This window comes from Pseudoliparis swirei, chromosome 4 (assembly GCF_029220125.1).
Source record: "Pseudoliparis swirei isolate HS2019 ecotype Mariana Trench chromosome 4, NWPU_hadal_v1, whole genome shotgun sequence".
In the NCBI taxonomy this organism is placed as follows: Eukaryota; Metazoa; Chordata; class Actinopteri; order Perciformes; family Liparidae; genus Pseudoliparis; species Pseudoliparis swirei.
In genome coordinates this window covers 15,682,078-15,703,516 of record NC_079391.1, presented here as the reverse complement: position 1 = coordinate 15,703,516, position 21,439 = coordinate 15,682,078, and the positions used below count along the sequence as shown (strand labels likewise).

The 21,439-nt window shown below is 43.2% G+C and overlaps 1 protein-coding gene across 2 annotated transcripts in view; it reads right to left on the bottom strand.

Moving 5' to 3' along the window:
* Positions 1 to 21,439, bottom strand: part of gpc6a (glypican 6a) — a 159,846-nt gene that overhangs the window by 34,409 nt on the left and 103,998 nt on the right. For both annotated transcript variants that reach the window (XM_056412393.1, XM_056412392.1), the window contains exon 5: positions 1,409 to 1,539. In XM_056412393.1, the coding sequence (XP_056268368.1) occupies positions 1,409 to 1,539 (131 nt within the window). The remainder of the gene's footprint in view (positions 1 to 1,408; positions 1,540 to 21,439) is intronic.

The following is a 21,439-nucleotide window of genomic DNA, read 5'->3' as shown; positions in this document are numbered from 1 at the left end:
GACACCATGTTGCCAAACGTGAATATTGTAAAGAAACAACAAGTACATTTTTAGGATTTGCCTTCAGTATGAGCATTTTGTGACAAAATATATTATTTTCCCCCAACTTGATTTGCTATGAAGAAGCTTACCGTGATGTGTGGTATAAGAAACTTTGCAAATTAGTAGTCTGTAATCGTGAATTTTAGGCGACAGGATGGTATGTTAAAGCACTGTGTTCCGAGAGCGATCCAAGTCTTCCAACCATGCTCCTTTTACATAACATTCAGTGTGACAATATTTTCATGAACATCATGATATTTCAGATGGATAAATAATTCTACAATAACTAGAAATAATTAAGTTGAAGAGACAAATAACCCTCTTACTATTTACTGGGTTGCATTACCTGTTCTTGTAAAGCGTCAGTGAAATTGACCTGTCTATTAGTTTGTGTTATGTACATCTCTGTTTTGCATGAATTAATACAATACCAAATGATATATACATACCGTAAAAAACGGGTTATAAGCCGATACCTCTTTATTTGTTTTTCCTCAACTTTGACCCGGGCCGCAAAAATAAGGGTGCTGTTAATTACGGGATTCATTTCCTCCATCGCGCATCCCAAAGAAATAAACATGTCGAATACACGACATAACGCATACGACGCAGCTTTTAAACTAAAGGCTATGGACGTGGCCATTGAAAAAGGAAACCGAGCTACGGCACTCGATTTTGGGATCAACGAGTCCATGGTGAGACGTTGGAGACTGCGGCAGGGAGAACTTGCAAGATGCAAGAAGTCTCTCAAAGCATTCAGTGGAAGACAATGCCACTGAACTAGACACACGTCAGTGGTATTTCGCCAGTTTAGAATTCTTCTGAAAGCAAAAGCGATCACGGCAAAAAAAAACATTGAGGATTTTGGTGGTGGACCATCGTGGTGTCTAGGAAAAGGCCCGAGCATCAGCGCACGCACAACTCTCTGCCAACAGCTACCTGCGAACTTTGAAGAAAAACTTTACAAAAGAGAAAATAGCCTTGCATTTTCAATGGCCCGCAGGATGTCATTAATATGGATGAGGTTTCATTGACCTTCGATCTTCCTCTCACTCATATTGTGAATAAGAAGGCGAGTCGTGAATAACTGTGAAAACTACGGGGCACGAGAAAACGCACTTCACTTGCGTTCTAAGCTGCACAGCAGCATCTGCTTTGTTCCGTTCATTACCGGTGGTCGTTTCGAGAGTTTGTCAGGTTCTGCTAAATTAGCGGCGTATAACCAGCAGCGGCTTGTTTAAGATTTAATACAACTTGTTTTTTTTATTTAGTAAATGCTGCGTGTAAAAGCTTTATAGCCTGCATTTTACGGTATATATACATACACACATATACTTTATATATAAAATAATTCAGAAGAAAGCACCTTGGCTGACACCTGCATGCTGTTGTCCTGCATGTTCATGATGGCATTAGAGATCTTGACGTCAATCGGTTCTAGAACTGATTCGATGTTGAAGGGTCCTTTCAGTCGGTCTGCCACCAGTAACATGGCATCTGTCATAACACAGAGGACACATGTGTCAGCTCAGAGATACTTAACAGTCACACACACATTTTAAAAACTATTTGTACAACTGTTTACATGCATCAATATGCATTGCCAGTACCCAATGCAACCCCCCACCCCACCCTCACCCAAGGTGCTTTGCCCCAGCATGTGTTTCTGACATGGTTCCAAGTAAGAGAACAAAGAATGGTGCCTTCTCCAAATGTGTTCACTGCCAATAAACACAAAAAGAACCTGCCAGTACCTTCATCTGAACACACAAATACACATTGAGTGACAAAGAGATCTTGGAAGACACTGTGGTGTTTGTAAGAGGATGCACAAAATACCTTTCAATGTGATATGCTCACAAATAGCTTATAGATTGCATCATGCACCTCATTACTCTGAGGTATTCATCGTTTTTGCACTAGTATTTCTAAACAATTAATAAATAAATGCATAAAACCATTACTTTTAAATTACATCTCAGACACTCAGTTAGTCATGTGATGAAATAAAATACATGCAGTGTTGTGTTTGTTGTTTCCTTCTTCATTTGTCAAAACCTCCTGTAACATCTGATCATGTATTTAGAAAACATGAACAAATATTCCCTGATCTTAGCGATCAGGTAGCAACACAACAAACAAATGAACAAACAAACAAAGGCACCTAAACAGATAAACCACCAACCTGCCCCTTTTAATTCCCATTAAAACAATGTGCTATTGATAGTTTCATACAGTGGAAATAATGTGTCTGATATTTTCATGATACTCCATCTTGTCTCTCAAGAAAGTATTTAAAAGTCCACCAAGTCTTATTTTAGGGGTTAGCACCAGTTAAGTGATAATGGCAGAGAACAGTGATATCAGAGGGACTTCCATCTCTGTGCACTGACATTTGCAGAGATGAAGACCAATCAGGAAAAGCCTTTTTACTTCTACTGGGGCTGTTCTGTGCAACAGGGCAGCAGAAATAGTCTTTAGTAGTAGTAAAGGGATGCCATCAGATCAAAAGTGATGAATGTTGATGCAAAGTGATCATTGGCCTCTCTGTAGTGTTAGTGGCCAAAGCCTGATGACTTCTACGTGTGTTAACGTTCCCCGTCCCTTCTGGTACAAGAGACGGCTAAAAACATTGACATGCAGCTCACATAAACTGCCAAAAAACCTTCCTCAACGGCTTCTGTTGAGAATTGACACATTATTTGTTTAATATAATACATCATCAGACTAACGACGAATGCAGAGTGAAAAAAAAGAAGAAAAAAGCCTACCTAATATTATCACTCCATTTTTTCCCCCCTAAATTAATGTATTATTTGTTCAAACTTGCTTTATGGACTATAACCGAGATCCTTTGGTTCGAATTCATCAATTCTGAATGCAAGATCTTCTTTTTATCTCCAAAACTGACTTACACTCTTGTCACAAGGTGAGCCTGGTGTGGTTGAATATATTCTATGTCTTTGTTTTGGTCCACAAGTTCCTTGAAAAGACCAAAACCAACAGTGCATTAGTCCATCTCTAAAAAGTCAGTTTTTTGGTTCTCAGCCTCAAGCTGATTGGTTCCTACTGAAGATGGGAATCTTTAAAATCTTAAATACACTAAATTGGAGTAAACTTAACTGAAACCAGCTGGGCACCGTTGGGTCAAATCAAACTTAAAAAATAGTGCCCAGGTTATCTTAATGAAGGAACATATCAGCCAGTGCAACAACAATCAAAGTCCAAGGCACAGAAGTCATAGGTTTACATTTTTCCATCCAACACTTAAGAGGCTCAATTCATCATTGCTATAGTACATTGTTGACAATAGGACAATATAGTAAAATGTCACCAGCTAGGTTATTTGTTGCCGTCTTGTCACCGTGGATATTTCATTGTTTCAGCACAGTTAAACATTCAGCTTCAAAACATCAGCAGCGAGCTGTGAGACTTCGGGAGCACTCCTAAGCACTTCAACAAAAAGCAGGGCAAGTATTCCTTGTACATAAATAACAAAACACGTCATTTGTCACTGCCTTCCAGAACTGCAATGCTCAGGAGTGTTTTCTGATGTTACACCCTGTGCTTCAGCGATGATTATCTTTAGGTAACTACATATGACTTGGCAAGCAGTTAAATTGCTGTTGTGACACTGCTAAACCACTGCTGAGTGACTGTTGGTAGGATATAGACCATGAAGGCCACACTTTATACTGATGTGATTTTGACTTTTACTACAGTCTGTTTAACGTTGTGTCTTGTGGCCTACTATGTAAATAGTTCAGGAAGAAAAGCTTAGGAGCCCTGTGAAATGATATGAGACAATTGGAATAAGTCAGGTATTGCTCTCACAATTACAGAGTAACAAGCTAGAACCGAAGAATGCAAACACCTGCCAAGAATATCTGGACCAGCCTTCGCAGAATGAGTTTTAGCTCCTGCCCCCAGGCCAGCGTTTCAGAGGGCCTGTCATGAGACCTCAGGAACATAAAGTCAGCCTCCTCTCAGTGGCTATAGACAGGGCAGGATATTAAACTCACCCGCTTGACTGAGCCGAGTGATTTAGAGGACAGGTTGAGTACAGAGGAGATGGCACTAGCCCATTTAAGGGGAGGTGAATTAAATGCATAAAGATTAATAATTAACCTGGTATTGCCAATTAACTTTGAATTAAGTTGTTATAATATCCATGGGCCCTGTTTCACCCGAGCAGAATTGTGCAATAATTCACTGCAACCCAACCTCATCGAAAAGGGGTGTGCACACATTTCTTAACACATGGACATGAAGTAAACAGAAATACCTTTGCCAACATAATTAGACTGTTTTTGATTTCTTTTGTTTGTTGACAGTGAATTAGTTCACCGTTGACTACAGAATTGGTTAAAATCTGGTGGACTTCAACCTCTTGGCTTAAATAAATCTTATCATCTTTTTTGGATTTAATGTTGCGTGTGATTGGCTATTTGTTTTATCCTCACCTTTGCATCAGCACACTGCAATTAATTGAAGAAATAAAGGTTAGCAGAGCTTAACTATAACTAGAATTTGAGACAAGAAAGCAGTCATTTGGGATTACCATAGTGAAATTTAGTCAAGCTAAATAATTCAGACAGAGCTGACGACACAATTCAGGACCAATGCTACAATACTACATAATATCTAGATTTTTTACCAAAAACTTTTTAAAGATTGCAGTTGTTTTCCATATTAAGCTGCTTACATAAGATATACAATGTCATTCTTTAATGCTATAACTGCAGCATCAATCTAATTTTTATAGAAAATATAACGTATCCCCTTACTGATTAGACAAAGACAGGAGTGTATCACAGGTTAAACGTGTTTATTTTATCAAACAACTTATGGGATGATTATGATTATGACATGTTGAACCTGGTTCATAAACTCATAAATCACAAACTCACAAATAACGCATTCCTAAACCTCGAGTCCTCCCAGTAGTCCAACATCTTGAAGAAATATATTTTATTCTATTTTATAATTTTTACAAACAATATTTTGGGTTATGGATGTTGTAATCTAGGCCTGTGCAGCCTTTCACTGCTACTTAGTGGATAGAACTACATACGGACCCCACTCAGTCTGTTAGTAGCTGTACCTTTGAAGAGCACTCCTGTTTGTTTACTCTGGAGTCTGAAATTGGGCTTGATGCTTGGTTAGATTTCCATCAGGAGCTGGCTGGAGGTCACTGCGTGGGACCAACCCGAGTTCTATGGAGTCTTCAGCTGCCTCTGTTTAGCAGAGTACTGCTCGAACGCTAGCACAGATAAAGCCTCCGTGGAATACAGGAGAGGAGAAGTTGGCAACGAATCTGTTACTCATTCTTTAAACGCCTCAAAGATCTAAATGAGATCCTCAGATGAGTTCTGACAACCTATTTTTCATATAGCTTAATGAATTTTTGATGGATTGGGAGAATGATACAGCCATATGAATTGCTAGAGAAATTGTTACATCTACATCCTTGAATCATTTCTGAAATGATGTCACATACAGGAACACTTAAGAAAAAAGTATGGGCGAATGATGAATAGTATCTTAAAGAATAAAATGCTCCAACAGTAAATCATTAGGAGGTCAAAGAAAGGCTCTAATCTTGGTGCACAGGCTGTTCCGTTCAGTTTGTAACTCATACCCTCTAGTGTATATTACCACCTTTTATTATTTGCCTCATATGATATACTTGTCCTTCACCTTTTGTCCGTTTCAGCAGGCTGGAGTTTGTAAATCATCAAAAACTAAACATTGTTTGAAAGCACAAAGCGTCATGAGTTAATTTGTGGAAATCATTTTAAGATTTCCGAATCTCTGTCAACAGTTGCTTATTTTATAACTGGAGTGCATCATAGATGCAATAGTCACACTGTTTTGAAATAAAGAAAATAGGCATCATATTTGTACTTTTTAAAATATAAATCTTAAATATTGAATATTCTTATGTGTTTGTCAGGTTACTCAAGTTCAGAATAACAACATGTAGCAGCTGAAATATGTGTCTGAGAAGAGTCTTTGGGAAATATTCTGATTTCTGCTTCTCAAGTATACAGGACTGTCTCAGAAAATTAGAATATTGTGATGAAGTTCTTTATTTTCTGTAATGCAATTAAAAAAACAAAAATGTCATGCATTCTGGATTCATTACAAATCAACTGAAATATTGCAAGCCTTTTATTCTTTTAATATTGCTGATTATGGCTTACAGCTTAAGAAAACTCAAATATCCTATCTCTAAATATTAGAATATCATGAAAAAGTATACTAGTAGGGTATTAAACAAATCACTTGAATTGTCTAATTAACTCGAAACACCTGCAAGGGTTTCCTGAGCCTTGACAAACACTCAGCTGTTATAAATCTTTTTTTTACTTGGTCTGAGGAAATATTAAAATTTTATGAGATAGGATTTGAGAGTTTTCTTAAGCTGTAAGCCATAATCAGCAATATTAAAAGAATAAAAGGCTTGCAATATTTCAGTTGATTTGTAATGAATCCAGAATGCATGACACTTTTGTTTTTTTAATTGCATTACAGAAAATAAAGAACTTTATCACAATATTCTAATTTTCTGAGACAGTCCTGTAGATACGTGCCTCATAACACAACACTCACACATGTTATCGTTTATTGTTACATGAGGGAGGGGGACTGAGACCTTGGTACGGCCCAGTCCTGTGAGAAGGGGTGAGGAGATAGATTTCTTGGAATCCCTCTCCTCCTCGACGATGCAGCGCCAATATGAGGTCAGGATGACGTGATGTGACGAAATCTGTGTATTAAAGGGCCGGACACGGCTTGGGAAAGAGAGTTATTTTCCTAGCAACCTGTGTGTTGTGGGAAAGACTCCCGGTGTGATTCCAATTGCAGCGAGCACTTGTACTTTCCTTGTGATCAGAGAATACATCGACAAGAACGAGAGAAGTTGTTGGCTGAATTTTTCCGAAGGGTTTACCAGGCATTACAAATTTGACGCATGCTTTCAACTTCTATTAACTTAATTTGAAGGTTAAGGTTAAGTCCAAAGAGATCCCCACTTTCCTTTGGGTATGTCATTTTCAGACTTGCGTGTATATATATATATATATACAAGTGGTGCTTGTTGTTTTAAAACCGCTTTTCTTTATAAATGGTTTCAAAAATGCTTTTCTCTTTTCTCCGTTATCTGATATTGTAGTTGACAGATATACATCTTACGGCATATCGGTTTCATGGAATGATTGAGTAAGTCTTTTGCCTCTAATATTATCAGATACACAATCGATCTGGAGCACCATTCATCCATCTGTCCATTGACTGACGCAGCAGGTGGTATTGGCTTGGTTGTTTACTGCTGGCTGCGTCGCATCTTTTCTGGGCTCCAGGCTGCGTGCTCGATTATTTTCTAATGGAAAACTGTCCTTTTCCCCCCATCACCCACAGGGATTTGGAGAGACTGCAACAAACTACCCGCAGAGTCTCTTGGGGACAAAGCATTCATTCATGTGTGACTCTATGACAAATTAACAACTTTTATGTAAAGATGTTGAATCAAGGTTTCATAATTGTCTTAAGCTTTTCTTGGTGGAACTACAAATTGGAAAACACTCATTGAAACTAAGGTTAATAATTTTCATAAACTTCTGATATGCCAAATCAGGATTATTTTCCACATATAAATCTTCCCATGGTAAGAACATCTTTAAATTTAGAACTATTTGATTTGCTCATGTTTAGCTCTCTTAACCTCCATTACAGAGCATTGAAAAATGGGAAAATTATCATACAAGTCGGAATACAAGACTATATTTGGTTCCTTCACCCAAAATATGGGTGAATATGTAATCAATCAAAGTCACTGATTGTTCTGTAACTCGTGTTGCTTTATGAATAAAAGGGAATTGATTAATTGCTAGGAAGACTTCTTATCTTCAGATGAAAAATACAGAATGTATTCCATGACATAAATCATTAAACTGAGTAAAAACTACAGAGGTTAGATACATCAAGTGATGAAAAAAATGTTAATCTGGGTCAACATCAACATTATAAGAGTCTGGTAAAGGGATCAAAAGATGTAAAAGTCTTGCCTTCCACATCAGATGTTTTATAGACATGTTATATAGACAGATTATGTAAAGAATTATGTTTAAAGACAAAAACTAAATCAAAAAAAGTACTTCATACATTCCTATGTTGGAGACTAAGGAGCTGGACTCTGAACATTTCTTTGTTGATGTGGGTTTTGGGTAGGTGGATGGACAATATGTTTATTGTATCCGAGGTATGCAATGTTACCTCTCTTTCTCTTTTCATTGCTGGCAGTAGTTCTTTTCTTCTTTGGCGGATGGATTCAGGGAAATCCTCATGGATAAAGATCCCTGAGCCCTTCAAATGTTTAGCTTTATGTAGAACAGAGAGTTTATCCTGTAGCCTTAGACATCTGACCACAATGGGTCGGGGCCTATGTGCAGATGGAATCTACTTCCCATCCCGATGGATCCCATCAAACTGACCCAGTTGTAGTTTTTCACAAAAGAGTTTTCTCGCCTTTTCATCAGTCAGTCAGTTTTTTTTTACTAGACTCTTTAATGCCATCCACCACAATAGTATGGCGTCTGGACTGGGCCTGCAGATAGTCTGATTCGTCTGAGATTGAGATCAAACTTTTGCAGATTGTGTCCAAATTTGTCTTGGTTTCATTACACATTTTAAAATCATCAAGTCATTTCTAAACTTACTTAAAGATCATCCTCCTGAAACTATGATGTGTACACATGTTTTGAAACTTTTTTCCTGTTGTTCAAACATAGTTTTATAGAAGTCTATTTGCTGGTCCAACAATTCATGCACTTAAACCATGGTGACATATTCCTGAGTGGCATTATTCGAAGCTTTGGGTGGCATGGCACATTCCTTAGGCTTCATGGCCTACCAGGCCCAAAGATCAGCAGGATGAAGCCAGAAACCTCCCCAAGACAGTAATACATGTCTACTGTTTTACCGTAAAAAGGTTATTTGGAGACTTCTTAGTTCAGTCTAGTACTGGGTTTCCTCAGATTATTGTTGGATAGAATTGCCAAGCACACGATCACAGAAGCACAGCAACAGCCATCAGATTTCTGCGGTGACAAAATATTGGACTATTTCTTACCACATGTGCCAGACTGGCCCAAGTGAAATGAGACAAATGAAGAAAGAACATCTTACTGGAATCTGCACGACTACCCTGGAGTCAATGGGAGAACCAGAGTCTTAAGACTGTGTCCAAAATCATGCTGTGTGACCTTGTCTTTAGGATTTAATAGCATATCACCTTCCAAACGATGTGAACCGGTAGCTCTAGTGTCAGGCACGGTCTGTCACAATCTTCAATGACAACTTTGCTGTATAAAAAGTGTTAAAACACTCAATAGTATTGCTTCATGTAAATCAAAGCAGTGACTCTCTCTTATTGTAATATTTATCAAATACATTTTGAAATTGCTTTAACTTGGTAAATGTATCTTTCCTATGAGCATCAGCAACAGTTTGCTTATTGCAGTAATTTTCCTTCCGCTGTTAATGTGAATTCATCCTCGGATAACCATTAAATCGGAAATGATTCCATAATACAAGGAGAATTATCACCCTGAGCCCACATATACAAGTCTGCCCAATGATTCTGAGTTGCAGAGATGAAAATGGAGAGAATAACTTTCACCATCTGCCAGTGTGTACTGTAGAACACGCATGCATACAAACACTAAGCATCCAACGATATACATTGATGACATCCTACATAAATCTCTGGACACAGACATTATTCCATTGCCAGTGGGGTTGTTTCTTCACACGCTGACGAATAGCACCCATGACAAAATGTCTCATAACAATGTCCAAACATTGCATACTTTAGAAATTAGGTACTACTTATATCCCTTGAATACACCAGAGTGTGTGCGTTGAAGATAAAAACACATTTACAATACAATGGAATGGAAACATTCATCATTACTTGTTTTTTCTTGTAATAGTAATGTCACAAAAATAATGAAGAGACAGTTATTAGGATACAACTTCTGATACATAATATTAGTAGTCAACACATTTAAAGTAACTTTTTCTCCTTTCTTTCAAGTGTTTTTCTGTATGTAACCCATTCCACTTTTCTGGATGACAAAATGAACATGGCCTGTGTACAGTACTTTATTTTTTAAATAATAAGACAACCCTGCAACTGCATCTTTGATGTGGAGAGTAGCTCAGTGTCAGGGAGACATCATCGCATCGCTGAGCATGCTCAGAGACACGCTTCCATAATTACATGCTCTGCTAGTTTGACAAGAAGAGAACAAGACTTCTGTTTAGTGGGGGAATGTGTCTCCTAAATACAATATGGCTCTTTGACGTGTCACCTGTTGCTGCTATCTCTTCAAGTCAGAGAAAAGTATTACTACTCAGCAAAAATGTCATGGGGTACTTCTTAGCGATAATGCCAGTTCAAAGTACGATATGAATACTTAAACTAGAAGAAATCAAGATGACGATGGACAAATATGAACATGAAAACTATAATTTCAATCATTATTTGTGCATTTAACTTTGGCTATATTGTCTATTTTTTAATAGTCTAAATTACTGGACCTGGGTTTGAATTCCGACCTGAACCGATGAATGTGGGTTTTATTATCTTATGGATCCGAGAAAAAATATTGATTAAGTCTTCACCTTACAACAGGGGTCAGGAACCTATGGCTCGCGAGCCATATATGGCTCTTCCGGTGACGGCATATGGCTCCCAGACAATTTTGAGTTAAAAAAAAAAAAAACTCCGCCCGCCCCCCTGTAATTTGCTCTATCGCGCCAGATTACAGCAGACGTAATTTAAGGTCCTTTTCTTAAAGACGACTTTGTTCTTTTATTAAACTAAACGTCTGTTATTGATCGTCTCGACACAGCAGCATGTCATTCTGTCTCTACGTGTCGCGTTAACACTTCTCGGCTCTCCATCTCGCGCGCGGCAGAGCTCCGATGCCGGCGTTCTGTGCGCATCGGGGCGGAGCAAAGAAAAAGTCACCTTCACTCCCCCCCCCAGCCTAGCATCATGCAGCACCAGAAGTCGCATTAAAAGCAAGGCATATTTAATTTATTCTACGTTAAAAATTACTATATGGCTCTCAATGAAATATATTTAGAAATATTTGGCTTTTATGGCTCTCCCAGTCAAAAAGGTTCCTGACCACTGCCTTACAATGACCCCAGTGGCTTATCCGGGGAGTCTCTTCGTCTCTCCATAATATATGATCTAAAAGGCTCTTTTCCTCCAAAAACATGAAATGCCTTCAATAGAATAAAATAATTAAAGTCAGTGCATTTTACATCTATCTCGTAAACATATGTAGAGAAAAGCATTAATTGCTTTATTGAAACTATCCTGTTAGTTTATTGCACTTATGAAAAAAAGTCAATTCCAGGTCATTAATTAAAAAAGCTTGGATCGAATGTGACTTTGTGTCCATCACAGGCTTTGCTCCCGATACTATCTCTACAAACTGTCGAAGGAAGATATTTATATTCACCTCGCACCAGAAAACACCTTTTGTAAATTATCGATTATAGATCACCTTGACATGCATTGAGAGAATAGCAACCGACTATTTTAGATTCTACCATTTCCACTCAAGTTATGTTTAAGCATCACAATTATTAAACGAGCAATGGAAGAACTGTCGAATATTTTGAGCAGTCAGGGCCCGAACACTTCCCTACAGAGACTTACTTGGCTATAAAGCCATGGATTCAGTTGTGTCGCAACAGACCACTGAGCTCTCTGACCCTTGGAGGCTCAGTCTGAGTGAATAAAAACACATGCAATATGCACGAAGAGATTTCAAAACATTATTTATCTGCCAACACGTTCTACAGTACATTCCCTCATTTGTTATATGTTAAGTACCACAGGACAAAATGGCTGAACTATCTCCATATCATTTATCAGGTCAACACGTCATGTAAAGCTTGTGTTAATGTTGTCGAGGCACATTATTGGTGCAACACGACTTTCACTCTCAGGGTACTCCTAGAAGCACAAACACTGCCACAACCACTCTGCCAAAGCAGGTCTGATGTCACTTTCCTGGAACAAGTTTTTCAGTTCGCAGCTGCAAGAGGTCAATCAATTGCAAAAGACTCACTAACTTGCCAACACATCTGTCTGTCTTTGGGGAGTATACACATGCATTATTTCATGCACTTATAAAGCTGGATTATAGTTCCCAAACAAATATTTTTTGAACAAATGTTTTTTTCAGTTTTATTGACTCGGCTATGTCTCAAATACCATGTCTGTTACTCCTCTTATATCTTTTATTTCCTGATACAAGACACTACCGCTTCTGCTGTGGTGGCAATACAACCATTAACTAACAACTATCTGGCCATCAGCTGTAGTAGTATAATGAAACAGTACAAACGAAAAGTGTATCTTGCTTGTATATAAAGTATAGCTGCGTTTGGATTCCTGACCCATGTACAGAAGAGCAATATCTTGCATATTCTGCACAGCCAGTAGCAATTATTTGAAAATATACTTGTTTTGATTATGCTGAGGATATGAAGATCACTTCCATGAAGCTAAAAGAGTCATCCAGCCTTCAGCTCTGTGACATGTAGGAACTCACTAGTTATATTAGGTGTTTTCATCCCGTAATGTTACATTTGTTTATCCAAAGCGACTTACAATCATGTTACATTCATATAACAGCTACAGGAAGCAAATCTGGGTTAAGTGTCTTGCTCAAGGACACATCAACTAGAGCGGGGATTGAACCGCCAAGCCCCTGATTAAAAGACGGACCTGCTCACCACTGACACAGTCACCCTGTCTGTTACTGAGACCAGCATAATTGATACTCAGTCAGATTGAGTATGTTTGTGTATATGTATGTGTGTGTGTGTCTCAGATTTCACTTAAAGATGCAGACTTGTTTATGTTATACTTGAGAAATCTCAAGGACAACTGAATTAGTTTTCAGTTGATTTTGAGTGAAATTGCAGAGCTTTTACAGTAAGAAAGGTATAACAGTTATTTTGACTACACTGTGCAGTAAAAACAAATGGAGAGCTTAGTTTCAACCAAGCTATCTTTATCAGTAAAGCACTGGCGGGATATTAATCTTCATAATATCACAGACATCACAGAAAGTCCTTTTTGGAGGACAAAACACGATATTGCCTTGCATTTTAATGAACTGAAGGCTTGTGGGAAGGTCCAGTTACACTGGGACACAAGCCATGCAATTAAAATGAAATGAACAAATACAATCAATGAGGATCGCTTACACTGTGGTGTCAATGGACTCAACAGAGGACAACACAAGAGAGAGATGCGTCCATGTAAAACGACATCAATATCCCAAGGGGAACTTCTCATGACTGAACAATTCCAGTATGCCAGGTAGGACTGCAGTGTGGGAGGGATGGTCAGTGTAACAGGTTCTAGGCTGTCACCTTTAGGTTTCTCCCCCCCCCCCCCCTCCCCCAAACATCAAGAAAGAGCACACTGCGTTCATAGTTGGTAATATCCTTTATTTGGCTGCAGACTGTAGCCTTTTCTCAATTCCAAGTACACTGAGTACAGACTTGTGTTCTTTTGGAGTCTGGACTTGGGAGTTTGGTCTTGGGAGTCCAGACTCCGAAGGACGAGCGGACGGTCTTTCTGCGATTGCAACATCAGCTTACTTGATGACGTCACCACATCAGCTGTTCTTGCTCATGAGTTTATTCCAATTATTCACTGTAAATTATTGTTTACTGTCAAACAAAATATGACAACCCTGCTTTTTTCATTATCCATTAAATATAATTATTTTATTTTGAATTGTGTGTAGATATATATATATGTATATATATATATATATTTATTTATATATATATATATACACACAATTCAAAATAAAATAATCCTACAAATAAAAGATTGCGTAAAAAATAAAAACATATATATATATTAGGGCTGTGAAACGATTAAAATTTGTAATCAGGTTAATCACAGGTTTCTGTGGATTAATCATGATTAATCACATATATACATTTATACACAGGGGTGCACATAACTTGCTCACCAGTGCGCGCGCCAGCATCGGAGCTTTGCCGCGCGCGAGCCGAGAAGAGTTGTTGAGTGACTTTTTTTCGTCCCGATGTGCGTGCACGCCGGCATCCGAGCTCTGCGGCGCGCGACACGGAGATCGGAGTCGTGTTAACGCGACACGTAGAGACAAAATGACATGCTGCTGGTTAGAGACGACCAACAACAGACGGATTGGAAGCTCAATCTGCGCATGCGTTAAATGCGTAAAAAAAATTTAACTAATTAATCCTGTAATTTAATCATAACGCGTTAACGCGTTATTTTTCACAGCACTAATATATTGAGATGGCTTATAGGGTGTTTATTCAGAGAACATAGAACAAGCTACTGTTGGCGGCCGCCGCCAAAAACCCCATAAGCGCCGTGAAAACCTCCAAACCAGCTTCACGTCTGCTCCGGGTCATAGCTCTGCTCCGAACGAGTCGTAACACAACACCACACACACAACAACATCACTTGCTGTCCAATCACAGACACGCCTCACCGCTACCAGCTCGTGAGACGTTCACTTACATCCGGAACATAACATTTATAACATAACATTCCCTCAGTCCGTTACAATACCCTCCCCACAAAGTCCGCCCCGAGGGGGCTCGCCCCGGCAAACAAAGTCTCTCAGGTGGTCAGGGGCCTGCGGTTCCTCTGAGGCTGCCGCTGGGGAGAAGGAAAAGGTTAAGGGACGCTGGGACCAAGGGCAGGGGATGGGAAGGGCGGGGCCAGGGACACTAAGAGTCTGTGAAGGGGCGAAAGGCTGGGCCCATTGGGAAGGGTTTGGGGGTAGTCTGGGCTGAGTCCAGGGTTCCCGTGCCCCAGGCTCTTGTCCTGATGGGGTGGATGTGCCCGTAGGGGCCAGCCTGTCTCGATGCAGAGCGACTTTCCTTCCTCGTGGTGGCAGTTGGACCCTGTACACCACCTCTCCAAGTCTCTCCAGGACTCGGCAGGGCCCCACCCACTCACTGTCGAGCTTTGGGCACCTGCCCTTCTTCCTCTGAGGGCTATACACCCAGACCAGCTCTCCGACTTCAAAATGTCGTCCTCTGTTCCTCTTCTGCCCCCGCACTGCCCGCATCTGGTTCCTGGCAAACCTGTACGACCCAAGCGGTCCTGGGTTTCCGAGCATAGTCGAGCCCGACCATGGGGAGCGTCGGGAGGTTTCCCCATCATCATCTCCCCTGGCGTCCGGATTTCTCTGCCGAGCATGAGAAGGGCAGGAGGGCAGGAAGTGGTGTCCTGCACTTGAACCTGTAAGCCATCAGCACCAGAGGCACGTGGTCGTCCCAGTCGCGCTGATGTTTAGCTGCCACGATGGCCAGCTGTTGTGCCAGCGTGCGGTTGAACCTCTCGACCAGCCCATCGCTCTGTGGATGGAGGGGTCTTGTGGGATCCCAGTTTGTCACACATGGCGGCGAAGACACGGGACTCAAAGTTTCTGCCCTGATCTGTGTGGATGACTTCAGGGGCCCCAAATCTGCTGAACATTCCCCCCACCAGAGCATCCACAATCGTCTCCGCCTCCTGGTTCGGCATGCACGCTTGGGCCACTTAGTAAAATAGTCCATGGCAGTGAGGATGTAACGGTTGCCCTCTCTGAGTGAGAAACGGTCCAAGAACATCAATCCCACCCTCTCCATGGGACACCCAGCCGGAAACTGCTGGAGCTGGGCATGAGATCTGTCTGCAGGGCCTTTCGCTGTGCAGCTGTCCGGCGGCAGTAGTCCTCCACATCCCGCCTATGTTGGCCCCAGTAGAACCCCTGGCGGAGGCGACGGAGGGTCTTTAACGTCAAGTGACCAGATCCGGAGCTCCATGCATTGCCCGAGCACTGTCTCTCTCAGAGCCCTGGGCACCACCACTTGCCACTGTGTCTCCAGTCGCCGGCTCTTTCCACCCCTCTGCAGGACACCATCACGCAGTCGCAGGGCTTGAAAAATTGACCAGAGTCCCTTTGTGGCTCGAGAACACATGGTAACCTCTCCCAAGGTGGTCGCTGTTGGGATCCCAAGCGAGCACTGGCCTTATGTCGACATCCTCTTCCTGTTTGCCTGCTGCGTCCACAGCTGTCAGTCCATGGCCTGCAGGCGTGCCGGTCCCACGGCAGCACATTTCACACCAGGTTGCAGCCGCTCCTCTTCCTGCGCCTCTTTTCTCACAGTAGTTGCAGCCATCAGCGCTGCAAGGCGTGATGAGCGCGTCAGCATTTCCGTGGCGTGCCCCGGTCTGTGGACCACAGTGAAATCATCGCCTGTAGCTCCTCAATCCAGCGTGCCAGCTGGCCTTCTGGCTCCTTAAAGACATGAGCCACTGTAAGGCAGAGTGGTCGGTCCGGACTGTGAAGTGAAGGTAATATCTGAAATGTCGGATAGCACAGACCATAGCGAGCAGCGTGACACAGTAGCGGCGTTCAGCCTTGTTGAACTGTCTGCTGTGATACGCCACCACTCTCTCTCCTTCAGGAGTCACTTGGGCCAGCACAGCACCTGCGCCTGCATTACTGGCGTCCGTGTCGAGGATAAAAGGCAGGGTGAGGTCAGGCGGTGAGAGGACTGGGGCCTCCACAAGGGCTCTCTGCAGTGAAGTGAAAGCTGCATGGCACTCCTCTGTCCAATCAAACACCGCCCCTTTTTGCAGCAGGCGGAACAGTGGTACAGCTATGCAGGAAAAACCCCTCACAAACTTCCTATAGTAGGAGGCCAGGCCCAGGAAGCTTTTCAGGTCCTGCACAGTGTTGGGGGTAGGCCAATCCTTCACCGTCTGCACTTTATCATCCATGGTGCCACCGCGCCCCCCAAGCTTGTGCCCCAGAAATGTGACCTCCGTTGCATGAAGGAGCATTTCTGTGGGTGCAGCTTTAGACCTGCTGCTGCCACTCTCTCCAGCACCCGCCTCAGGGCCTCGAGAGCCGCCTGGAAGGAGTCACCATGCACCAGTATGTCGTCCAGGTACACCACACTCCTGCCGAGTACCCTGTCCATGAGCCTCTCGAACGTGGCAGGAGCATTGCAGAGGCCAAACGGAAGGACTTTAAACTGCCACAAGCCCCCATTAGTGATGAAGGCAGTTTTGGCCCTCGCTGCAGGGCTGAGAGGGACCTGCCAATACCCGCTCCGCAGGTCCAAAGAGGAGTACCAGGCTGACCCTGCCACCGTGTCGAGGGCCTCGTCGATGCGTGGAAGGGGGTCCTTGTCACTTTGTTGAGGGGCCTGTAGTCCACACAGAACCGCCACGCCTCCTTCTGCTTCTTGGGGACCATGACGATCGCCGAGGCCCAGGGGCTGGTGGAAGGCTCGATGATTCCCGCTGCATCTCTTGCAGGGCTTTGTCTGCCGCAGCCTGCCTGGCCAGTGGGAGGCGTCGAGGTCTCATCCTAATCGGCCGTGCATCTCCTGTTTCGATGTCATGCTGGATGAGATCTGTCCCCCCATCGTCCTCCGACATTGAAAACAGTCCTTGAACTCAAGAAGCAGCTGCCACAACAGGTCTTGTTCGCTAGGAGTCAGACCACCACAGTTTGCCTGCCAGACCTCCTTCAATGCCAAGACTCTTTCACGGTCGTCAGGTGGAGAGGCGTTTGTCACCTGTGTGTGTGGACTTGTAGCTGGCCGGACAGAGGCTGGGGGTGGGTGCAACTCAGCAGCGGGCAGGGTGGAGGGCAGTGTGGATAGCTCATTTGAAGGGATGCAGCTAGGGGCAGCATCATTTGTTGTCTCAGCCGTCAGTGTGGCAATGGTGTGGGTCGCAACACAGCCAGGCCGGGGTGGCTGGCGCCACATCTGGATGACATGACCATCAGGGAATGTGAGAGTTCCTCTCTTTGTGTCGATGACACAGTCCAATGCCCCGAGAACATCCAGTCCCAGTATACAGTCCTCCAGGTTAGCAACCCACACGGGCAGCGGATAGACTTTTTCCCCAGGCCCAGAGTCACTATTGCTTCCCCAACCATAGGAGTTCGCTCCCCGGTGACTGACTGCAGTTTCACTACAGTGGGAAAAATATCAGTTCCATTTGTCACCACATCGGGCCTCACCAGGGTTGCCTGTGTCTACCAGTGCAGAGCAGCATGTCCCTCAATGGTGAGCATTGTATACCAACAGTCTCCTATCCATGTTCGACCCAGCACCACTAGTCGCTCTAGCTGACCATCAAAATCCTCCGGTGGTCTGGTTGCCCTTATTTGGTCGGACGGTTGCGTAGCTTCGTTAATTAGAGGGGGCTGGGACAGAGTGCCAGGGGTCGATCGTCGATATGCGGTCGGGTCTGCTCGTTCCTTGTTTCGGGTGGCACGGGGGCAGTGTCGGATCAGGTGGCCAGGCTGGCCACACCCCAGCAGACTCTTGGTCGTGGCTTGTCTTGCCTCTCATCTCGGCAGCCCTCACTAGCTGGGTTAGCTCCCCACCCAGGCAGGCTGCGCTCCCTCCCTCTCTCCAGCGCCTCTCCTTTTGCTTTTTTTTTTTTCACCCTTTTACCCATGGGCACAGCATCTCTCTCTCCGCTGTTGACTCCAAAGCCTCCTGGAGCGACCCAGGGTGAGTGAGTAGTGTCTGGAGGTCAGCTGGCAGCAGGGCCTGGAGGAAATGGTCCTCGCTAGCTCACTCTGGATGGACGAGGGCATGTGGGCGTGAACAAGCCCCTCAATGTCATTGCTGTCTGCTGCATAGTTCAGAGCGGAGCAGGCTAGTGGCAGAGCATTGTCCAAATCGTCGCTTTAGAGCCCCAATTAGTGCATCATAATCACTCCGATCATCAGGACTCAGCAGCAGCAGGCGCGTCACCCGTGAGGCACATCGCTAACTGGAGAGCTTTACTTCAGTGGACCATCTACTGGCATGGGCTAATAGTTCAAATGTGCATGAAAAGCTTCCCAGTTGGATTTACCGTCATATCTGGGGTCTTTATTGTGGGCGTAATAGCTTCTCTCCGTGTCTCCGTGTGCTCAGTCATGTCCCTTCCCCGCCATTTCACCACCGGCGCCCCACCGCCCGAGTGGCCAAAGCCAGCCTCCGCAGCCATCCTAGCGGTCATTTCTTTTACCTCGGGTGTGCTCCGTCGTCTGCAGCTCGCCGCGCGCCGCCAATTCCGTTCGTCACTTTCTCCTTCCGTTTAATCTTGAGACGGCTCCCGGCGTCATGTTTCTCACCGTTGATGAGCCATGCCAGCTTTCTGCTGCTGCTCTCGCGTGGCGATGTTGATGATAAGTTTACTTCTGACACCAAATGTAGCGACCCTGGGTCAGGAGCTACGAGGCGTAGATGGCTTATAGGGTGTTTATTCAGAGAACATAGAACAAGCTACTGTTGGCGAGTTTACGCAAAACCCCCGCAAAACGCCGTGAAAACCTCCAAACCAGCTTCACGTCTGCTCCGTCATAGCTCTGCGAGCAGTCGTGTAACAACACACCACACACAACAACATCACTTGCTGTCCAATCACAGACACGCCTCACCGCTACCAGCTCGTGAGACGTTCACTTACATCCGGAACATAACATTTATAACATAACATTCCCTCAGTCCGTTACAATATATTAGGGCTGTCAATCGATTAAAAAAATTTAACTAATTCATCGCACATTTTGAAATTCATTAATCGCAATTAAAAGTTAAAAGTTAAAAGTTCATTCTTTTTAAAGACCAAACTTCACACAGAGCTGTGTTTTCAAAGAGGCTCCTACCTATAAAGTGCCAGCGAGGTATTTAATATTGTGGATGATAAATTGTTTCTTCAGTGAAACATCAGATTAGTTAAAAAAATGAAGTATATTGAGACCCCATTGGTCCTGTCATCTTTAACATTGAACAGCAGAACCAGTGGCCTTGGTAAACTGACTGACATTCAAATATGTCACGTTAACCCTCTGGAGGCTGGGGGCATTTTATACATTTGACAAAAAAAATTAAATTCACCTTTTAAAGGCGTTTGCATGTGACACATACCCCCGTGTGTTATATATCAAACATTCCAGAACAATCTCAGCTCTATTCAATGAGGCTCAGTTGTCCTGGTGCCGTGTTCTCTGCTCTCTGATTGACAGGCTGCTATAGAGCCTCACCTGTGAGGTGGGAGGTCCTTTGTGATTTACTGAGTGTTCATTGGTTGTTTTTTCCCCAAAATGTTGACAGACAAACGGATTGACCAATCACGGTGAAGGTTTCGTGTGACGAGTCTTTCCGCGCCGCGTCACCCGACACGTCGCCCCTCGGTTCCTCTGTGTATCAGAGGGGGAGACGGGAGGAAGGAGGAGCAGGAGGAAACCCGACTGATTCATCCACGAGTTTAAACTGATTTCTGCTCCTTATTTTCGCGGAGAAATAATTGTTTTAAAAACGGAAACAGTGTTAAACCGTACTGCCGCGGTTTGACACTCGGTTTGAGTGTAAAAACTTCAACGAACACCGGAAGTAAACAAAGTTGCGTTAATTGCGTTAAAATATTTTAGTGCGTTGACGCGGCCAAATTAATCGCATAGATTAACGCATTAACGCTGACAGCCCTAATATATATATATTGTTTATAAATATTTAGATTATATAGAGATAATAATCAGCTGATACCCTGTAGCTGAGGCCAATTAGGCCTATTCCCAGACCTGTTCCCTGAGCCACTCCCCCACACACCCCCACAGCTGATCCTAACTACACCCAGCCACCAGTCAGGAATCACTTTTTGTGGCGAGTTGGATTGAGGCAGAAGGACTGAAACACTGGATATTCCTCATGTGGAGCAGTTCCAGGGGGACCACCACATGGCTTGCAGACCTAGCAGAGAATTGTGACTGAGTTCATGTCCACCGGTGCTAAACTGGTACTTTTAAAACGATACCGGTGCCTGAACGAAGAAGCACAAAACAACAATTGACAATTAGCTCATGTATATTCTATTCATTCATATTCTAAAAGCCGTTCTCATGGCCGTACTGACAAAACACGGATATCAGACTGTCGCGCTTGCTACGAGCTAGCTTAAACATGGTTATAATGGCTAATTTATTATTTGTTGGCCTACTTTTATGAATGCAAGACTTGCAATCAACGTTACGGTACTAATCTGAGTTAAGGCTGCTCTTGTCATCATCGGTTTCCACGTTTTTAGGGGGACCGGTCACCTCAAGTTAAATGATAGGCTATCGGAATCTGCTGACAGAGAAGTTCAAAATAATTTTTTTCAATTTCAATTGCCTCAGGCACCGAAAGGAAGCACCGAAATGTGCGTTGCGTTTCGGTCCAGTCGGCACCGGCCGTATATATTGGCACCGGTTTTCGGTACCCAACCCTAATTGCAAACCCAGTG